At 36.1% G+C, this 20,415-nt stretch overlaps 1 protein-coding gene across 3 annotated transcripts; it reads right to left on the bottom strand.

Moving 5' to 3' along the window:
* Window positions 1–395: 395 nt before the first annotated feature.
* LOC101214102 (exosome complex component RRP43) lies at window positions 396–19,105 on the bottom strand. 3 transcript variants are annotated; one of them, XM_031883805.1, is made up of 10 exons: window positions 18,577–19,105; window positions 18,224–18,467; window positions 17,887–18,064; window positions 17,709–17,758; window positions 17,562–17,631; window positions 17,355–17,460; window positions 11,802–11,868; window positions 11,485–11,560; window positions 1,719–2,017; window positions 396–726 (listed from the first exon to the last, which is right to left on the bottom strand). In XM_031883805.1, exons 3-10 carry the CDS (start codon window positions 18,047–18,049, stop codon window positions 643–645), a joined length of 915 nt encoding a protein of 304 aa, XP_031739665.1. In that variant the 5' UTR covers window positions 18,050–18,064; window positions 18,224–18,467; window positions 18,577–19,105; the 3' UTR covers window positions 396–642. The 3 variants fall into 3 exon arrangements, with proteins under 3 accessions (XP_031739665.1, XP_004149399.1, XP_031739666.1); XM_004149351.3 differs by having other exon boundaries at window positions 18,224–19,105; XM_031883806.1 differs by lacking the exons at window positions 18,224–18,467; window positions 18,577–19,105 and having other exon boundaries at window positions 17,877–18,009.
* Between the last annotated feature and the right edge of the window lie 1,310 nt (window positions 19,106–20,415).

Below are 20,415 nucleotides of genomic sequence, written 5' to 3'. Positions count from 1 at the left end.
TACACATTTATTTATCGAGTCAAGACATCAATTGTGATGGTTCATCATTTTACCATGGGAAATTTTAGGAGAGCAAGCAATTATACAGAAAAAACACCAAACAAACAATCAAAATTAAGTTGACTAATCTCACTAGCTTGTTTATGTATCACACAATCAATCTTAGCAAGCATTCAGTCTCGTTTTGAACCAATTTACCTGCTCTTATTTGAAGAAATTAGGACTCAAGTAATTGAACTGATAATCAAACCATTTCAACTATTAGCCTTATCACAACATTCCTTGCATTCTTTTTGGACCTTAAAAAAACAATGGGTACATTTGAACCAATGTAGAACCATAACAGCCACATGCACCATATCAGTTAAGTTTCAATGTTGATGTTATCAAGTAGATGCAAATAAAAAGTGGGAAATTAGCTTGAATTAATAATAATAATAAAGAAATATCTGGCCAATAGAAATTACACCCCTGCACAAAAATTGATAGCTTGAGATCAAATTCTAAAAAAAAAACAATCTCTAGGGGTAAACAAATATCATCACCAAAATTCTGGAGGCAACCAAACAAGTATTAATTGGAAGCCTACAAACCATCCACCATTCAATTCATTAAAACCGGTAGAAGAGAGATACTGCAAACTTAGTCGATTTCCATACCAGAAATTGCTTCATCTAAAATTATCTGTAGTTCTTTCGATCTTTGTCTGGTCAATGCAATGCAATCCTGCAACCACGCCATCGGACAAAGATTAGAGCATATGGAATGACTTGTCGTTTAAACCGTAACTTTGACAAGTAAATCACAACTATGATATTCTAGTTATTAGATAGAGCATGTTTGATAGCCTTTTAAATTGTTAAAATGATTTTTGATGGGTTCAAAATCACTCACAAACATAACTTTTTCATTATTAGTAATCAATTTCATGTTTGATTTTATGCATTTTATATATAAAAAAATAACAAACAAACTTGAATGACTGAAAACTCGACAAAAGTCTCATATCAAAATCACTCTCAAAGGCATCCTTAACCAAATTCAAACATTAGTTTATAAGAATTAAAGAAGTGGATCCTAAAGCAAGACAAGCAAAAGAGAAATTTTTGCTTATGGATGGTATTTTTTATATTAAAGAAAAGTTATATATTGGAAAATTAATGATGATTATAATAACAATATAATTATCAAGTCAATTCTTATTTTTGGAGTTCCTTTGCTGAGTAAACTGACAAGTACAAATTAGAGATGGACTCAAGCATTTTGTAAATCTTCTAGGATACTTTTAAAAAATTAAACACTTAAAAATGTCCTCTTTAATACCCTAGTTTTTAGTTTATAAATATTAACCTTATAAACACCCCTTTCAGTTCTAAATTTCTTGCTCTTTTATCTACTTTCTACCGGTTGCTTTTTTATCTATTTTCTGCCAATGTTTCCAAAAGCCAAATTAAGTTTTAAAAACTAATAAAAAATATTTAAAAATTTGTACTTGCTTTTTAAATTTGGTTCAAAATTCACTCTTTTACTCAAGAAATATGAAACCATGGTAAGAAATTGATACAAAATAGGTTTAATTTTCAAAACCAATTAATTACTAAACGAGCCCTAAATGATTGTTCATGAAAATCCAAACTTAAGAGACGGGGAAAGTGTGAAGAATGACAAAATCCGGAACCAATCCATCAATAAAGTTGTGGGAGAAAGGAAAGACCAACCTGAACAGCTGATGTATAAGCAAGAACGGATCCACCCGGCTTGTAGAAGGAAACAAGTTGACCAGATGAATCCAAAACCACAGTTACAATAGTTTCCATGACGGACTCCTCCTCTGCAGTAGGATCGGCCAAGATGTACTTCTTGTGGAGTAGGCACGTTAATGAGAAAGGAATAGAGTTCAATTTCAGTTTCCTGTTCTCTTTATTGACAGGTTCCTTCTCAAAGTTTTCTCCCCCTTCTTCCTCACAGACAAATACTACTTTTCCATCATCATTTAGAGCAACAACAGGGATTTGCACTAAAAATATAAACCAGGAAGGAGTTTAAAATACGGCTCAACAAAGAAAAAGGGTACTAATCGTTTTAAAGTAGTTCAACCTACCAAATTACCAAACAAGATGGAAAAAAAATCTCATTAACATTTTTCAGCTTATAAAGAGAAATTATTAAATTTTTCAAATAATAAAATAACCATTGATCATTGGCATGTTTCATAAAACATAGGATCAACAGAAGATAATACCTTACGACTTCTGAGTTTAAATTTTTTCTTCTCCTTGATTAACCAAAGAAAATTTACTGAAGGGAGGATAAAATATTCATACAAAACCAAGGGAGTTAACTAAAAACTCCAATTGGGCTAACGCCATACGGATTATGCATATGCTCGTATAATATTCCAATGTAAATCATGGAGCCCGGTTCATTCCATTACGTCCCATCCAGTTGGGTGGAAGTCACACTCTAAACATCGGAACACTATAAGAGGGAAAATCGTTAATACATGTGTATGTATATATATATACAGATACAAATACAAGGTTAACTAGAAGGCTAGGACGGATTTTCAGAAAGACCATTTCTCCTTGAAACTCGACTTATCTTCTTTTCAAACCGGCATACTTTTTCATTTTCTCTTGGGCGATTTTGAGCTGCTCTTTCAAAGCACCTAGTTCTACTAATGTAACCTGTCTTTAGCTTCGGCCTTAATTCACTATTAGTTAGCTTTTCTTATCTTTTACCGTTATGTTTTACTTCATTGTGAGTTAACTAAGTTAGTTACTATGTAACCAACTATTTTCCCTATAAATAAAGTACCTCCTCTTAAATTGAGAGGCAGAATATTCATACAAAAAACAAAACTCTTTGGCTCACACCATTTAGTATCAAAGCACCATAAGCTCTCTGGCAAAATCAACCGGCGGCGGCTGAGCAACCTGCTCAAAACCAAGAGGCGAATGAAACACCCGTCCTCTCTCCAAGAACTACCTCGAGACGCTTGCTGTCTGTGGAAGCTTCTGTGGAAAGAATCGAAGTTACACTTCAAGAAGTCTTGCAAAGACTAGAGATATTGGCACCTCAAAATGTTCATCGAGAAGATCAAGAACTTGTTCGTGACTAGGGGCATCATGGCATCCGTGGTGCTGAAATTTATAGGCTGAACGAAAACATCAAGAAAGAAGATTTGGGGCCCAAGAAAGAAGGAGACGAGTCCAAGAATATCAAGAACCTAGTCCAAGAAACCAAGATTATTATCAAGAACTTCAAGATTGGAGTTCTACCGATGATGAGCTGCAAGAAAGACCATTTTTTAACAAGAATAGAAGATTTCAACCTCAGTTTGATGAAAGGAGAGAACCAGTAGAATACAAGATGAAAATTGATCTTCCGAGCTATGATGATAAGATTAAGATTTTTCTTAACTGGTTGAAGAATACTGAAAAAAAAATTCACTTATATGAATACTCCCGAGGTGAAGAAAGAACAGTCAGTAGCATTAAAGCTGAAGACTGGAGCATCGGCTTGGTGGGAGCAACTCAAGGTTAATAGGCAAAAGAATGGGAAGAGACCTTGAGAGAAAATGAAGAAATTAATTAAGACACGTTTCCTTGTTTCATTCCTCCCAATTATGAGGAAACTCTTTATAACCAGTACCATAATTGCCGACAAGGAGCAAGAACAGTTGCTGATTATATAGAGAAATTTCACCTGTTGGACGTAAGAACCAATCTAATGGAGAATGAGCAACAACTCATTGCCCGGTTTGTAGGAGGATTAAGGTTTGACATCAAAGAAAAGGTAAAGCTACAACATTTGTTAAATCTTGCTGATGCTAACCTATGCAGAGTCCGTTGAAGAAATTATTGAGTTGAATTTGAAGAAGAATACAAGGAGGGGTCCATGGAACATTAATTCCAAACCGGCTGCAACACAATCCTCTATGACTCATTATAATAAAGATCAAGAGAAGGATAAAATTAATGAGACAAATGGGAAGAAGGCTCATGTAGTCACCAAGTAACAAGCAGAAAATGTCTATCAAAGGCCGAATTTAAGCAAGTGTTTCCGCGGTGGTCAAACTGGCCATCTCTCAAGTGCTTACCGTAAAAGAAAGATAGTGGCTATTCTTGAGGAAGATGAAGATTATATTGAAGAGCAAGAAGAGGATTTCTCTCAAGAAGAATAAGTATTAGAACCCGATGATGGAAAGAGGCTATCTTTTGTGCTGCAAAGAGTCTTAATTACTCCAAAAAGTGGCATCTCTCACCAACAAAGGCATAGCCTTTTCAATACCCAATGTACCAAAGGCAAAGTGTGAAGTGTGATCATTGACAGTGGCAGCAGTGAAAATTTTGTATCCAAGAAGCTTGTGGCTACAGTTAGCTGAAAACGGAACCTCATTTAAGTTTAGGTGGACAAGAAAGGTGGAGATGTCAATCAACGAGATTTGCTCGGTTCCTTCATCCATTGGAGGGACTTACAAAGATCAGATTGTGTGCGACGTTCTAAACATGGACGTTTGTCGTATTTTGCTAGGGAGACCGTGGCAATACGATATTCAAGCTATTCATAAGGGGAGAGAAAACACCTGAGTCCCAATGGATGAACAAGAAGATTGTATCGATGCCCCTAAGAAAGAAGAATGAGGAAGGAGTCAATCAAAAGAAAGCTGAAAGTCATTTTTTCATCACTGTAAGTGGAATGAAATTTCTACAAAACAAAGAATCTGATATTTTATTGCAAACCCTCATACTACAGAAATTTCTAGCTTGATTCCACCAAAGGTGCAAGACCTATTAAGCCAATTTCAACCTATAATGGAGGACCCTCTGAATTGCCTCCTCTTCGTGACATTCAGCACATTATTGATTTGATACCCGACTCATCTCTTCCCAACCTTCCTCATTACAGAATAGTATGAGTTCTTACACCAACACATTGAAGATTTGTTGAAAAAAGGACATATTCAGCCGATTATCAACTCTTGTGCTGTACCAGCTCTATTAACTCCAAAGAAGGATGGTAGCTGGAGGATGTGTGCAGATAGCCGAGCTATCAATAAAATCACTGTCAAGTATCGCTTCCCTATTCCAAGAATTAATGCTCTCCTTGATCAACTTGGAGGAGCTCTTGTTTTTTCAAAGGTAGACCTAAGCAGTGGATATCGTCAAATTAGAATTAAGGTCAGGAGATGAGTGGAAGACAGCCTTCAAGACTTATGAGGGGTTATTCAAATGGTTACTGATGCCCTTTGGCTTGTCAAATGCCCCAAGTACCTTTATGTGGTTGATACACCATGTGCTACATTTATTCTTGAACAAATTCGTGGCAGTCTACTTTGATGATATCTTAATCTAAACATGACCATATGCAGCACCTAAAGCTAGTTTTTGAAGCCCTTCAAAGGAGTAAGTTGTTCATTAATTTGAATAAATGTATTTTCTGCACCGAAGAAATATCTTTCCTAGGCTTTATTATATCTGAAAATCAAGTGAAGAGGGATGAAAGCAAGGTCGAAGCTGCAACTAAATAGCCTATTCCTAAATCAGTAAAGGAGATTCAAGCTTTTATGGGGCTGGCTTCTTTTTACAAAAAGTTTATCAAGAACTTTAGTTCTATAACAGCTCCTATGACTGATTGTTTGAAGAAGGGAGCCTTTTATTGGGAAGAAAAACAGCAACACAGTTTTGACTCCCTAAAAAGAAAGCTTGCCAGCCAACCAGTCCTCAAATTACCGGAGTCTGACAGCCCTTGTAGACGCCACCAATGGAGTGGGAATTGGTGCTGTCCTTTCCAAGGAGGTCATCCAGTAGAATCCTTTAGTGAAAATTTGAGTAGTCCTTCTAGGCAAAACTGGAGCACATATGGGTAGGAACTTTATGCACTTGTTAGGGCCTTAAAACAGTGGGAGCACTTATTATCCAAGGAGTTTGTGCTGCTCACTGATCATTTATCCTTGAAGTATCTCCAAGCCCAAAAAAACATTAACAAGATGCATCTAGATGGATATCTTATATCCAAAGATTTGATTTCTTAATCAAGTATCAAGCGGGCAAAGAATACATAGTTGCTGATGCCTTCAGCAGAAAAGGGACTCTCCTAACTGTGCTCTCAGCTGAAATTACAGCCTTTAACCATCTTCCAAAGCTATATGAGAATGATAAAGACTTTGGTGAGATTTGGAGTTATTGTACTGCACATATCCATGATATAGATTATCATTTGGTGGAAGGTTTTCTCTCAAAGGAGATCAATTATGCATTCCCCATACTTCTTAAGGGAAGCCCTAATAAAAGAAGCTCATTTGAGAGGTCTAGCTGGACACTTCGGTCAAGAAAAGACTTTTCAAATTGTCATCAAGAGGTTTTGTTGGCCTCAAGCTAAAAGAGACAATAAATTTGTGAAAAGATGTCCTATTTGCCAAAAAGAAAAAGGATCTTCATCTAATGCCAGCCTCTACAGTCCTCTATCGATTCCTAAGAACATATGGGAGGGTTTGCCAATTGAATTCGTAGTGGGTCTACCTAAGACTCAAAGGGGATTCGACTCGGTCATGGTTGTGGTGGATAGATTCAGCAAGATGTCTCATTTCTTGCCTTGTAAAAAAATCATAGACGCGGTGCACATTGCCACTCCTTTCTTTAGAGAGATTGTTAGACTACATGGCATTCCAAAAACAATAGTTTTTGATCGAGAAACTAACTTCCTTAGCCATTTTTGGAAGACATTATGGAAGAAGTTTGACACCACCTTGAAGTTTAGTACCACTGCACATCCACAAACAGATGGACAAACTGAGGTAACTAACCGATCCTTGGGAAATCTAATTTGCTACCTTAGTGGAAACCACCCTAGACAATGTGACATGGTTCTACCACAAGCTGAATTTGCTTTTAACAATATGATGAATAGAACTACGGGCAAATGCCCCTTTGAGATTGTGTACACCAAGGCACCAAGGTTGACATTCAACCTAACTAGCCTTCCTAAAGAAGTAGAAATCCAAGAAGCTGTGAACAGTTTGCTGAAAGAAAACAGAAACTTCACACAGAAGTGACCATATCACTAAGACTACCGAGTCTTACAAAGAAGAGAAGAATAAGAAGAGAAGGGAAGTACATTTTCAAGTTGGAGATCTTGATGGCACATTTGAAGAAGAGGTTCCCCATTGGAACTTGTGGAAAGCTGAAAGACAAACAGATTGGCCCATGTCGAATACTTGATAAATATAAGCCAAATGCTTACAAAATTGAACTGCCTCACGGGTTTAACATCAATCCAATCTTCAATGTAGCAGACCTTAGAAGCTACAATGCACCAGATGAATTCCACCTTTCATAATAAACTCAGGACCAGTTTGATGTTAGGGGGTGGAATGATGTAAACTGTCTTTAGCTTCTGCTTTAATTCACTATTAGTTCTCTTCTGTTATATTTTGTTGTTATGCTTTAATTCATTGTTAGTTAACTACCTAGTTAGTTACTATGTAACCAACTCTTTGGTTCACACCATCTACATCCCTCTCTTTCATTTGTCCATCAAGCATAGAATTGGGTGTTTCCTTGTCTCCATAATAGATCAGTGGAGTTGGCAAGCGACAAAAGACAAGCTGAGAAGGAGTGACTCCTAATGATCTCTAATACGTGGTATTATACCAGTATTCTGCCCAGTGTAGCCACTTCACCCATTCCTTTGGTCTTTCTCCACATAAACAACACAAATATATCTCCACTCCACTGTTTACCACTTCCATCTGTCCATCTGTCTGTGGATAATATGCAGAGCTTTGGTTCAATTTTGTTTCAGCCAGCCTGAACATTTCATTCAAAAAATTACTCAGAAACACCTTGTCTCTGTCAGAAACGATAGAGTTGGGGTGGCCATGTAGTCTCAAATCTCTTTTACAAACAAGTCAGCCATTCTCATAGATGTATATGGATGTTCTAAGGCCAGGAAATGAGCGTATTTACTCAACCGATCTACCACAACTAATATTACTTCAAAACCAGTAGTCTTAGGTAACCCTTCAATGAAATTCATCGAGATGTCACTCCATATGTTATTAGGAATCTCCTGTGGTAGTAACAAACCTGCAGGAGATAATGCCAATGACTTGTTGCGTTGACACACTAGACATTCTTCACAATATTTCTAGACATCCTGCTTCATCCCTTCCCAGTACAACTCTCCAATCAGTCTTTTGTAAGTTCTCAAGAACCCTGAATGTCCTCCAAATACAAAATCGTGATATGTGTAGTATAGTAGGTATTATAGTTGAATTTTTCGAAATTACCAGTCTTCCTTTGTATCTTAGCATTCTGTGTTGCATAAAGTAGTTACCCACTCCTTCATTCTTCTCTAATTCAGCCATTATTTTTCTTGAGCGATCATCCTTCTCTACTTCCTCCTTAATCACCACCAGATCTATCAAAATGTTGGAGCGGTCAGATTATACAATCGATTAAAGATATCCTTCAATTGAAAGGAAACCATTTGACAACTGAGCTATCAATGATTAAACAGTGAATTTGCCACTGTTATCAAGATTCAAAATCCATGAATTATTCCATGGTGTTAGCTGTATACTAGGAATGAGCTGAATGAAGGAAGTCCCTTCAGTGATTTCTTATCTTTAACGTGACTTCTGAAGCACAAAAGCCAAGACCAAGAATTGTTTTCATGACTCCAAACCTTTGCAATTGAAGCATCTGTAGATTTGGCAATGGCAAACAATTAGGGAAATTTTCATTTGAGGGCATCATTTCCAATCCAGTAATCAGACCAAAAGGAAGATGTTTGCTTTAAAAGAATTCTCTAATTTTTTTTCCAGTCTTAATCAGATAGGAGAGCCTTCAAAGCATTAATAATAATTTTGACTTCGAAGCCAAGAATTGGAGAACATAACCTTGAATAAAGTAACTCGCTTGGACCAAAAAAACCAGGAGTAGCTACAAACACATGGTTAAGAAAATTGCCCTCCACAGGCCACACAACATATAGGACAAATCAAAAGCATGAGAGATGATTTGGGAAGCTTCTTTTGATGAAGCAATGAAGAAGATTGCCAAATAGCATAATCCATATGAGGATATTTATTCCCTTGGGATATTTGGATTTCCATAAAACCACAAAAATCTACTTTTTGAAGGAGAAAAGGTCGCTAAAAGCAGACAGAGATTTCACAGATAAGATACCAGATGGATTTAAGCTCCAAATCCTATAGTCATGAAAACCAACTTGAAAGGCGCTTCAAAAGGTTTTGAAAATCTATAATTTCATCATCCTTCCACAACCTTCTGAAACAATGCTCCAAGAATGGTGGGAAACATCCCAAAATTCAAAACCCAAACCATTAAGTGAATTAATAGCAGCAACTAATCAAGGAATGCTAAGCATTAAAGGAGAAACACCAACCCAATGATCATGAAAAAAGAAAATGCACATAACATGTTTCAATTTGTAAGTAGCAAAAGAATCCACTGGCTTCGAAAGTCTAGAAATACCAATCCAAGGGCTCTAAAGACTCATCCAATTTCTTTCAGCCGTAGGCCAACCAAACGAATTTGACCCATTACTAACACTCCCCTTTCTCTGGAGTGAGGCTCATTTATAATCTCCAACCCACTAACCAAGAGTTCTCTTTTTTTAAAACAGAAACATATAATGAAAAGACAGTAAATCTCAAAATACGATAAGTCCGTACAAACTAAACAATAGTGAACAAGGGATCCTAGGTGACCCCACTTGACAAGAGTTGTGATATTTCTTTGTTATAAAGCTCCAAATGCCTAAATCTCTCTAATATTTTCTTGAGATTTAGTGACAGAAAGTTCCATCTAACCAAATGATTGATTTTACAAATCTCAAACCCTTCCCAAAAAAGTTTCCCATCATACATTCCAAATCCTAGCCCACTCATGAAAGCAAAAGGAAACGAGGAATATAATATAATGAAATGCAAGAAAGCACCCAATTACAAAGAGCATTAAATGGCCTCTTTTTGATATTATGGCAGTTTACTTCAGAACATGATTACTAAAACGCCCATTTGATAACATTTTCATTTTCTATTTCCTGTTTCTGTTTCACATTTTTTTAAGAAATTGACTTGTTTGAAAACCATTCCTGTTTCTTATTTCCAAATTTTAAAGAACACTTCTAAAATTTAGGCCAAATTTGAGGAATTATGGAAATTAGTTTCTCTTTGTTTCGTTTCTACTATATAAGTGTGTGTATCTGAAACAGTATCAAAATCGGGCTTCGGCCAGGCTGGTTTAGGCACATTTGAATCCCCTTTCTCCCTTGTAGAATTGAGTCCCAGTTACGTTTTTTTCCCTGTTTTTCTTTAATAGTGTTTTTTTATTATTATTATTAATTTTTTCCTGATTGTTCTTTTTTCTTTTTCTTTTGTAACAGTTAATTGTTTCTTTTTTTTTTTTTGAAATTTTTTTTATGGGAAATTGCATCAAATGACAAAATCGTTTAGAAAAAAACTCATGGCACTAATTTTTTGCATATTGCGAATATGACAAAACTAGTGATATCATACGACTATGAGACGGTAATCACATGGTAATCATAGGCTATCAGACGGTAATCATAGGGCCATTGGAGGGTCAATCACTTTTAAATTTGCAACTTTTGCAAATTTAGAAAATAGCGTGACATGGGCTCTATTATCGTTTTTTTTTTTTTTTTTTTGCAAAAGCCCCTTCTTTTATTTCATAATTTTGCAATATTTATATATTGGTTTAACTTTAAATTTTCAATATTTAGATTTATATATTATTTCAATTTCTATTGGTATATAAATATGTTTTTTAAAATTTTGAAATTTAAATTTTACAAATAGACATGTTAATATATTGTTTTAATTTTCTATCTTTTTAGTACATTTGAAACTATTAAAAATTTTACAGTATAATATTTGTTTACCAATATATTCATTTAGCTTTATTGTAATATCACAGGTCATAGGTTCAAGTCTAACAATTTGCAATTTTTTCTTTTTTCTTTTTCTTTTTTTTTTTTTTTTTTTTTTTTTTTTTTTTTTTGCTTTTTAATATGTATTCTTATATTTTAGTTTTTAATTAATATTTCTGCAATTATTATTTTTTCTTAAGTTTAAATTTCAAATTTTGCAATATGCATGTTTATATATTATTTTAGTTATGAATTTTTTTATTTTTTGTATATTTGAAATCGGTTAAAATGGGGTATGGTTGCCAAAGTTGGTTGTTACGGGCCATAAGTGTCCCTATAAATTTTGATAACAAAAGGAATCTAAAGAGGGAAAAAAATCAGAAATGTAAAAGATTAAAAGCATAAAGTAACAATCTATAATCTGAAAAACTATTCTTAGTGTTAACGGAGGACAAAATGTCCTATCCCACCATAATTGACATTACTGCCATAAGCATAACATGTACCAAATTACACAGAAATATATCATGTTGGGAACAAGTTGAGAGCCTGAAACCTCACAGTGAGAAAATGCAGCTGCTGCAGAAAGAAGTGCAGCATCAAAAAGAGAACCATCAGCGTCCAAACAGTAAATATCCTGTGGAACACATGTCAAGTTGCTATCTCATCTAAAACAATTAACTGCAATAATAAACTGGCATTCTGTCTAAAAATCAAGCTATAGAGAGAAAATGTCCAATACAAGTGAGGATGATGCAAGAAAAAAATTTAGAAACAAAGTATAACGATATATTGGTGAAGGAACCTCACTTCAAACTCCAAGATACTGCTAGAATAAAAATATATATATTGACAATGCATGAATTTAAAGCACATACCAAGTAAGCCATCCAAGCAGCTTTTCCTTTAACAAGAGATAGTTCTCTCAGATCAATCATCCCAGAACTGAAGAATTCACATCAGCATCTTGATTAGTCAGTTAGATTCAAAGAAAATTGACCAAGGATAAGAGATCAGAAACCAAAAAAAGTGTATTGAATTCCTTCTACCAGATTTTACTTCACTTATGAAGTAACGAGAAACACAACATCGCAAGCAGAATAGTTTTGCAATAGTTTAATTTTCTAAGAAAATTCAAAATAGAGAACTTAGACATTTCCCAAACTACAATAAAGAAGGTTACAGAAAATCCTTCCAGTAGTTTTACCCAAAAGGAGGATAACAATCAGAGAGTTTTAATTCAGAATACCAGAAAAATCAACATTGAAAATCACCCAAAAAAATTTTTTGAAGAAATGAAACCACGCTTTCATTCAAACAATGAAAGAATATACAAGATCATACAAAAGAAAGAAGCCCAACATAAAGGAAGGGGCCCACAATGCACGCTACCAAAACGAATTCCAATTGAAAAGTACAAGTTCATAATTATAAAAACATTTAGTAACAGATGCCCATAATTGTGTTAAACCAAGCCAACTGTCAAACATCGTCACACAATCTTTCTATCTCTCTCTGTAAATTCTATTATTATTCTCCCTCCAAATCCTCCCACGTGATGGTAAAAAGGTGCCCTGTCACAATTCAGAAACCTTCTCCTTCGAGAGCACTTCCTCTTCTAAGTACTGCTGTCTCTATGCCACACCCAACAAACCTTACAGGGCCCTAAAGATCTCAAGCAGTGACTCCAAAGAAAGTGAGCAAACTGATAACCCCAAAAAAGATGGTCAAGGTCCTTGTGACTGCTACCAAAAATGCACTATTGCAGTAACAAAGCTAGAGAAGAGTGTCTTTGAATGCAATCCATGGTATCGATTGTTGGGCTGGTTTTTTTTAATTCCTTCGCATTCTTTCATTTTTCTTCTCAATGTAAATTGTTTCGTAAAAAAAATGGTATTGAGTCTATTGATTCTCCATGTAAAATCTGCCACACAAAAATCATAACCTTCTTTGGGATTTTAATCTTCCATAGAGAGTAAAATATAGGGTCGACAATAATAGGAGAAAGGTTAATAAGAAGAGAAAGGAAAGAAAAAAGATGAAAGAGGGAATGACATGAGAAGCCCCTAGGCCCAAAACCTAACATCCCGTCTCCCAGGGACTATAAACTTTATCTTGAAGGGAAAGAAGATTTGTCATGTCCATCACCCCTCAATTTGTCCAAGGTCTTCGGAAACCAAAAGAGATGGAGTATGGCAACATAGAGACTACAGGGTGTAATTTCTTATACGAGAGGCAATGCATCAGCAGAAACAAGATGCAAAGAGGCTCCTCCCCATCCAGCAATCCTCCCAAGGATTTCGTCTTTGCCTGCAAAATCTCCCACAGATCACTTATTTTTTCTCTTGTGCCTTCAGAAAGCCTCTTCTCTCTTTCAAGACTATTTTTCTACAAGCTTTCACCACCTCCATGAAAAGTTTGCCTTGCATCTTAAAAGGAGCTTTATAAAGCAGTTGACAAAAAGTGGGAGACGCTATAGAAAATACCAGAACAGCCCAAACTCTTTCAACGCCAACCACCATATCTCCTAAGCACCGGTAAAGTAAGTTTTAGGGTTCTATTCAAGATTCACTTGCAGGCAATTAAACCAAACAAAAAGATTGTCAAGCCACAGAATAAAAGTGAGACAGTAGATTAAAATAAAATTCCAAGAGTCTCAACACAGAAAAATAGAATAAAAGGTCTAAACATAGGGATAAACCCAGACAATAAAAAAACAAGAAAAACTGAAAAGGATAGGATTCCAGCTAATTCTCTCCACAAGGAGTCTCTGTCCAAAAAAACTTCACACATTCTTCATCGAAGCCTCCAGCCCTTGCATAGCTATCTCCTCTGGTCCCTACACCCGTACCACCTTTTCTTCATTCCAGTAACCGTTTGCTCCCTCAGCCTTATTATCGAGAATTCCTTCTTGCCCCTTCTCACGTATATATACACAATCATGAGTTTCACAATACCCTTTGATTTAAATTTCACCTTGTCTCAAAGTGAAAAGAGGGGAATTATTTTCTCATAAAGTCAACCAATCGTCAAGTTGTTTCACTATCTGGTTGTTGTCATTTAATCAAACATTCATTTCGACTCGACTTTGGATTCCATCTAATCCCATACGCTGCTTTATTCCTAACTTGCAACTCAGAAGATCAGTTAATTCAAGAGGATGTATCAACCGTTTGTGTTCTCCCCAACTAGCTTCAACTGAGATATATAAGACACATTGTGTGCTGGTCGCTTCTGCTGGTAATTGAAGCTAATAGGCCACTTCCCCTATCTTCTCAATGATGCGATATGGCCCATAAAAACGAGAGGCGAGTTTCTCATACCTTTTCCGAGCCAATGTTTTCTACTTGTAAGGTCAAAGTTTCATAAAAACTTCCTTCCCCACCACAAAACTCAGCTCTCTTTGATATTGATTGACCATCTTCTTCATTCTGTTATGTGCCATTGATGAAAGCTCTTTAAGAGCTACGAAGTTTCATCTCTTTCCGTAAGTTATTGTTCCACTGTATCATTCGTTGTTCTTCTTTCACCATATGAGATTATGGCTGATGGAAGCCATCCCATGAAGTTGATGGATATGTGAAATCTGATATTAATACAAATACTCTGCTGTATCCACCTACTCCATAATTTGGGGGGTTCATTTCAAAAGCACCTTAAGTATGTTTCTAAACGGCTTTAACTTCATCCCTTCAACTTCAATATGATCTTGATCTCCCTCTAACTGAATTTGATCTTCTTTGTGGATATTTTTCTTTCCTCAATTCTTTTATGATTTCACCTACCTTCCTTTTATCTTGTTCTTATCTATCTTTGAAAACTTGCTTTGAGTGTGTCCAACATTATTTGTTTGTGTTTTCCACACTTCTTCAACCAATATTGGAGTTTGTCGCGATGCTTCGTCATCCTTCTTTCCTTCACTCCACTTGTCCCCTTAATGTTGATCCAAAGGTGTGAGGATCGATCGGTAACTTTCAAATTTCCTTTGTTGTGCATTGTTAGTTCCAAGAAGTTCTAGATCGATCCCATTTATTGTTCTTTCATCCACTTTTGCACCATTTTTCCAATTCTTTCCCAGGTTGTTGCTCTGATACCAATTTGTTAGGATACTTCCATCTAATGACCACTATACCCCTTAATACTAACATACTAATATCCCTTAATACTAACATACTAATATTCTTATCTAGGTACCTAACACAATCACATTTCTTTCAACCCCAATTATGAAGGTCATGCTTGCTCACCACAATTTGTCACAAAGAGCCTCCCTCTAGATACTTAGTCATGCGGTAAACATTTCAGCTTCTCCAGCTTCAAATCCACGGGCCACCAAGGGCAAAAGGGAGGCAAGTTACTTTCCAATTTGACAAATGGTTGCCTTTTCCCAATCATCACTGTCCAAATAAAGTAATGATTTTTTATAGAATATTAGCAATATTGGAAGGCATTATGAAAAGACACATGATGTGTAGGGAATAATTCACAAAACAAAGTTATCGATTGAACAAGAGATCATATTTCACACCAAGAGGTAAATTCGTCCATTTTGAAGTATTTCACATAAATTGATGTATGATTGGATTCTATGTTCCAACAATTTTCAATTCAATACTCTTTCTCATTGTTTTCATACTCCACGATCTCATTTCCTTTTCGTCTTTTTTTACTCTTGATTTCCAACACTCCTCAATTCCCATAAATCCTGATACATTCCATCTCTCCAAACAGCCCCAAAGGAGTCGTGGAGTAGAATTAGTTGTGAACTCCAATCTTGGTTTGGCCCAAGGAGTTGGTAGGTCCCACTACTAGAAACATCAATTTTATATCTTAACAACTCACTAGATTGTGGTTCCCAAAAGTTCACTGCTTCCTAGACTTCATAACTCCTTAGTCCTCATTATTCCACTCCTTACCCTAAACACCCATTAAAAGTAGGATTTGCCCCAAGTTATTTCCAAGTTTGGGCCAAGAGAGCCCACTTCATAGAGAATGTTAGAATCTTACCCTCAAATGGTCATGTTACACTAGCTTCATTAGATCAAACATCATGCCATCAGATGGCATCATTCAATCAACTATAACAACAGTGTTTCATCCCCCAGCTTTGTGCTTTATATTTATTTAATTATTTAATAATTTTCTGGGTTATTAGGGTTAGTTGTTCTGTTATAATCTGCCCACTCACATGAATCTTGTAGTGCAGATCATGTTCGAAGTTCCCTCAAGATTTGCCAAGATTCTTTGGATATAAACCTTGTTGTTGTGTTTAAAAGTGATTATGTTTTCTTACTTTGACAATAATAACTTTCATTGAGAAAAATGAAGGAATACTTGGGCATACAAAAAATAAAAAAACCAAACCAACAAAAGACAAGGGGAATCTAACTACACAAAATCATGTCAAAAGGATAATTACAAAAACTCTTCAAAATTGAAGCCCAATGAGAAACGTGAAAATGAATAACAGACCAGATTTCACCGCTCTCCCGCTCCACACCCCTAAAAACCCTTTGATTCCTCTCATCTCACAACACCCAAAGGGTGGCACAAACTGATTATCATCCACAAATTGTAGGTTTTCGGTAAAGATACCACAGGAGTATCTTGTGTATTATATTATAAGAGATCAAATATAGAAGAAATAACAATCGTGATTCTAAGACAATGGAATCACGAATACAAACTCAACAGAATTACGATCTAATAATATTCACTATCAACTAAGAACAGACTTCACAGTCAACTCCAACACTAATTCGAGATTAAAGAAAACAAGAACAATAAGGAACCTGGACCATCTACTCCTTCTCTGTGAAGAGGGAATGCAGCCTCACTTCTTCTTCTTCCCAAAATATTCAATGCCTCCTCACTCCTCTTTCTTTTCTTTTTATTCTGTTTTTCTAACAAACTAATGGGCCCCACCAGCGTGGTCCTCTTCTCTTCCGTTTCCTCCATCACTCCCACGTGTGGCATCAATATTTTTATTTTTCCGTTTCCTCCAACATTCCCACGTGTGGCATTAATATTTTTATTTCTCCTACTATATGTAAAACGTAATAGGGGCCTAGCATGTTTATCTCCTTTTTTAATAACAGTGAGTGTCCAGGCCAGCTTGCACGCACCTCGATTAGTCTCATAGGACAACCCACCCGACATTAGAACATTTGGGTGTCGAGGAAACACATAGAAAATAAACTCCCAGGTAGGTGGCAACCTCTTATTTAGTTATCATTTGCAAGTGTTTAAAAGTGATTATTGTGAGGGTTCATATGAAAACTCTCTTTTCTCTATGAGAAAGCCATCTCAAACACTTCACTGGCATTCAAAATATTGTTTAACGCTTGATTGGCATCCACATTTGCTCGAAGAATATCAGCTGCAAATTGCAATATGTCAAAGCAAAATTGCAAAAAAATGTGAAATGGTACCTCGAAATAGTGTCAGATAACTGCTTTGAAATCACAGGTGCTGCTTCCGCCGGTCTCCCAGGCCTAACAATTGGAGAGCATACTGGAGGCATGTGGAAATCAAGAGCTGGAAAAGATAGACTCCAAATCACCAAGATGTATAGGATGTTATCATAAAGATTATGATGAACAATGACGAAAAATCTTTAGCAATTGACAGTGGCCAACCTATGCAACCCTCATCGGGTGACTCAACAGAAGGTGTCATTACTTCCATTTTGATAGCAGCCAACATTGTCTGCACTATATCAAATTAAGAACAAACCGTCACAAAACCCTAGCACATATGATAAGGTCAAGTGTGGAGGTACTCACCGTCGAACCAATCTTAGCCAGGGCTGACCCGTTTGCAGAAGATACTGGTCCTGGATGAATAGTCGATATCCAAATTCAGTTTAAAGTGTCAAAATCGATGAAGCAAACCCGAAATGATAAACAAAAGCTGGAAATGGTAAGAAATGACAAATCATTGAAAATCAAAACCTGAACTAACCAAGAGCAATGGTTGTGTCTCTAGCTTTTCCCAGTGATCTTCCATCAGGACGTATTGATTCAGTAAGATGGCGCTCATAAAACTGAATTGGAAAGAGTCGTCTAAAAGCATCGACTTCCATTTGCGACGACAAGTCCCCAGAAGCAGCATTTGGCAGTCCCATTGTTTGTACTGTTATCTGTTTACATAAATTGCAAACCAGTTATGATTTGAAAAAGGGAAAAAAAGGTCATTCCATATAGGTCGGAGCGGTGGCGCTCGGCTGTTGGCGATGCAACGTTGGCGAAACTGTGCAAAGAAAAGTTCTGAGAGAGAGACGATAGAGAAGCTCTCTCACCGGCGGTCGACAGCGGGTGGAGGCGGCGGGGCTTCGGTGGCGAGGGGCGGAGGAAGAGTGGCTGCGAGCAGCGGAAGGCGAGGAGGGAGAGTTGGCGTGAGAGAGAGGGAGTGGCGAGGTGGGGGATGTATTCCCGCAGCGTTCGTGTAGCAAAACTGAAGATTCACAATTTTTCTTTTACCACTCACACTTAACCTAGAATTACTCAATTAACTGCCTTAATTTCAGGATCATTTACATAAATCTGAAAAAGAAACATAGGGAGGGCTTAGGACACGCCTCTTTTTCATTTTTCAATTTTCCAAAAATACTCTTCTTGAATACATTCAAATCTTCACCCGCTCCTTACTTACCTTCTTCGGCTATTTCTTCATAGTTCATCCCCCGGCCGTCTTCTTCATCAATAACCATTGATGTTTTAATCACTGGCGGTAATACTGCTAGATCATCCGCATTTTCATCACCGGCGACAACTTCTTCTTCACCATCGGCAATCATGTATTCCTTTATTTTCCCTTCTTTTTCTCATTTTTCTTTACGCTTCTTGACAGCTACTTTGTACATCATCGGCGTTTTCATCACCGGCAATAATTTGTTCAATATCATCGGTGATCATGCATTCACTTCTTCTTTCCTTCTTTTTATCCTTCTTTACAGTTCTCGTTACTTCTTATTTCTTAATTTTTTCTCATTTGTATTTACAACTGTGTTTAAGTTTTCATTAGTATGTTTCGTAGGAAAAACAAATGTTCATCTTAGTTGTGTCGGTGCTAAATCGTTCAAAAAATTTCCAACTTATGCATGCACTTGCTTGAGTTGAGAAGGGAATAAAAAAGAAAGGATGGCTCACAGGAGAGGGTTTTCCAAAAAGAATAAATCAACCCTATCAAAAATTATTTTCTTAATATATATATATATATAATAATTATAATTATAAAATAAAATAAAACATAATAATTATCAATTTCTAATTGAAATATTCATTAGAAAACAGTACAATGATAGTCATTTCCAATAATCCCCCACGAATGACTATTATTGCATTCTAGTTAAGTAAGAAAAAAAGTTCCTTTGAGCAAAGAAAGAAGTAATATAAACTTAAACATCAATATCTTTTTATTTGAATTGATGCGTAGTGAGGTGGGGCAATAATCCAAATCATCGAAAGTAAATTAATTGTCTTTTGAACTTTCAATAACAATGGTTGAGACCCCCACAACACGTTTTACTTCTTAAATTTTCATTGATTCCGCAATAAAATCTATCACAATACACCACTCAAAATTGTGCTATTTAAGGTCATGCACATAGAACCTCGGGTCAATGTGAAATCTCTAGAAAAAAAAGTCCTTAACTTTTTCATAGAATGTAACCACACCTTCACAATCACATTTATTGCTCCATCAAGTCTATCACAATAGACCACTCAAAAATGAGTTATGAAGGCTTTAGATCTAATCCATATCAAGACCAACTTCATCAAATCTGTCAAAGACAAACCATTTAAAACTGAGCTTCATCAAATCTGTCAAAGACAAACCATTTAAAACTGAGCTATGAAGATTTTTCAATTATCCATCAAGTCCATACTAGAACCACCCAAAGAAGGGCTATGGAATTTTTAAAGGTTTTAATTTCATCAATCAAATCCATTTAAGGATTGCCCACACGTGGCTATGGACCATCAAGTCTATCGTAGTAGACCACCCACAAAAGGTCTATGGATCATCAAGCTTACCACAGTAGACCACCCAAATAAGGGGCTATAGACCATCAAGTCTATCGCAATAGACCACCCAAATAACGGGCTATGGACCATCAAATGTTTGAATTTCATACTTGTTCAAAATCCTAGAATTACTCTTCTTGTTAGGCCTTTGGAGAGATGATATACAAAGTTCCTTATACCTTACATAGTTCGAGAAGATAATTCTTCCATTCAACTATAATTTCACAACTTCATATTCAAAGGAATACGTCTTTTATTGCCATAACATATTATTCTTAGCAATCTTTATAATAGGGTATGAATCTCAATAAAATAATACTAGTATAAAGCCCCCCACAATGAGACATCTCTCATTAGACTTCTATATATCATTCATACTCATGTCCCCATACAATGGTACATTTTTCATTAAGAACACGTATCCATTAGTAAGGCTTACTTCGTCTTTCTAAGTTACCTGGTT

Source organism: Cucumis sativus, chromosome 4 (assembly GCF_000004075.3).
Source record: "Cucumis sativus cultivar 9930 chromosome 4, Cucumber_9930_V3, whole genome shotgun sequence".
In the NCBI taxonomy this organism is placed as follows: Eukaryota; Viridiplantae; Streptophyta; class Magnoliopsida; order Cucurbitales; family Cucurbitaceae; genus Cucumis; species Cucumis sativus.
This window is presented reverse-complemented; position numbering and strand designations above follow the sequence as displayed.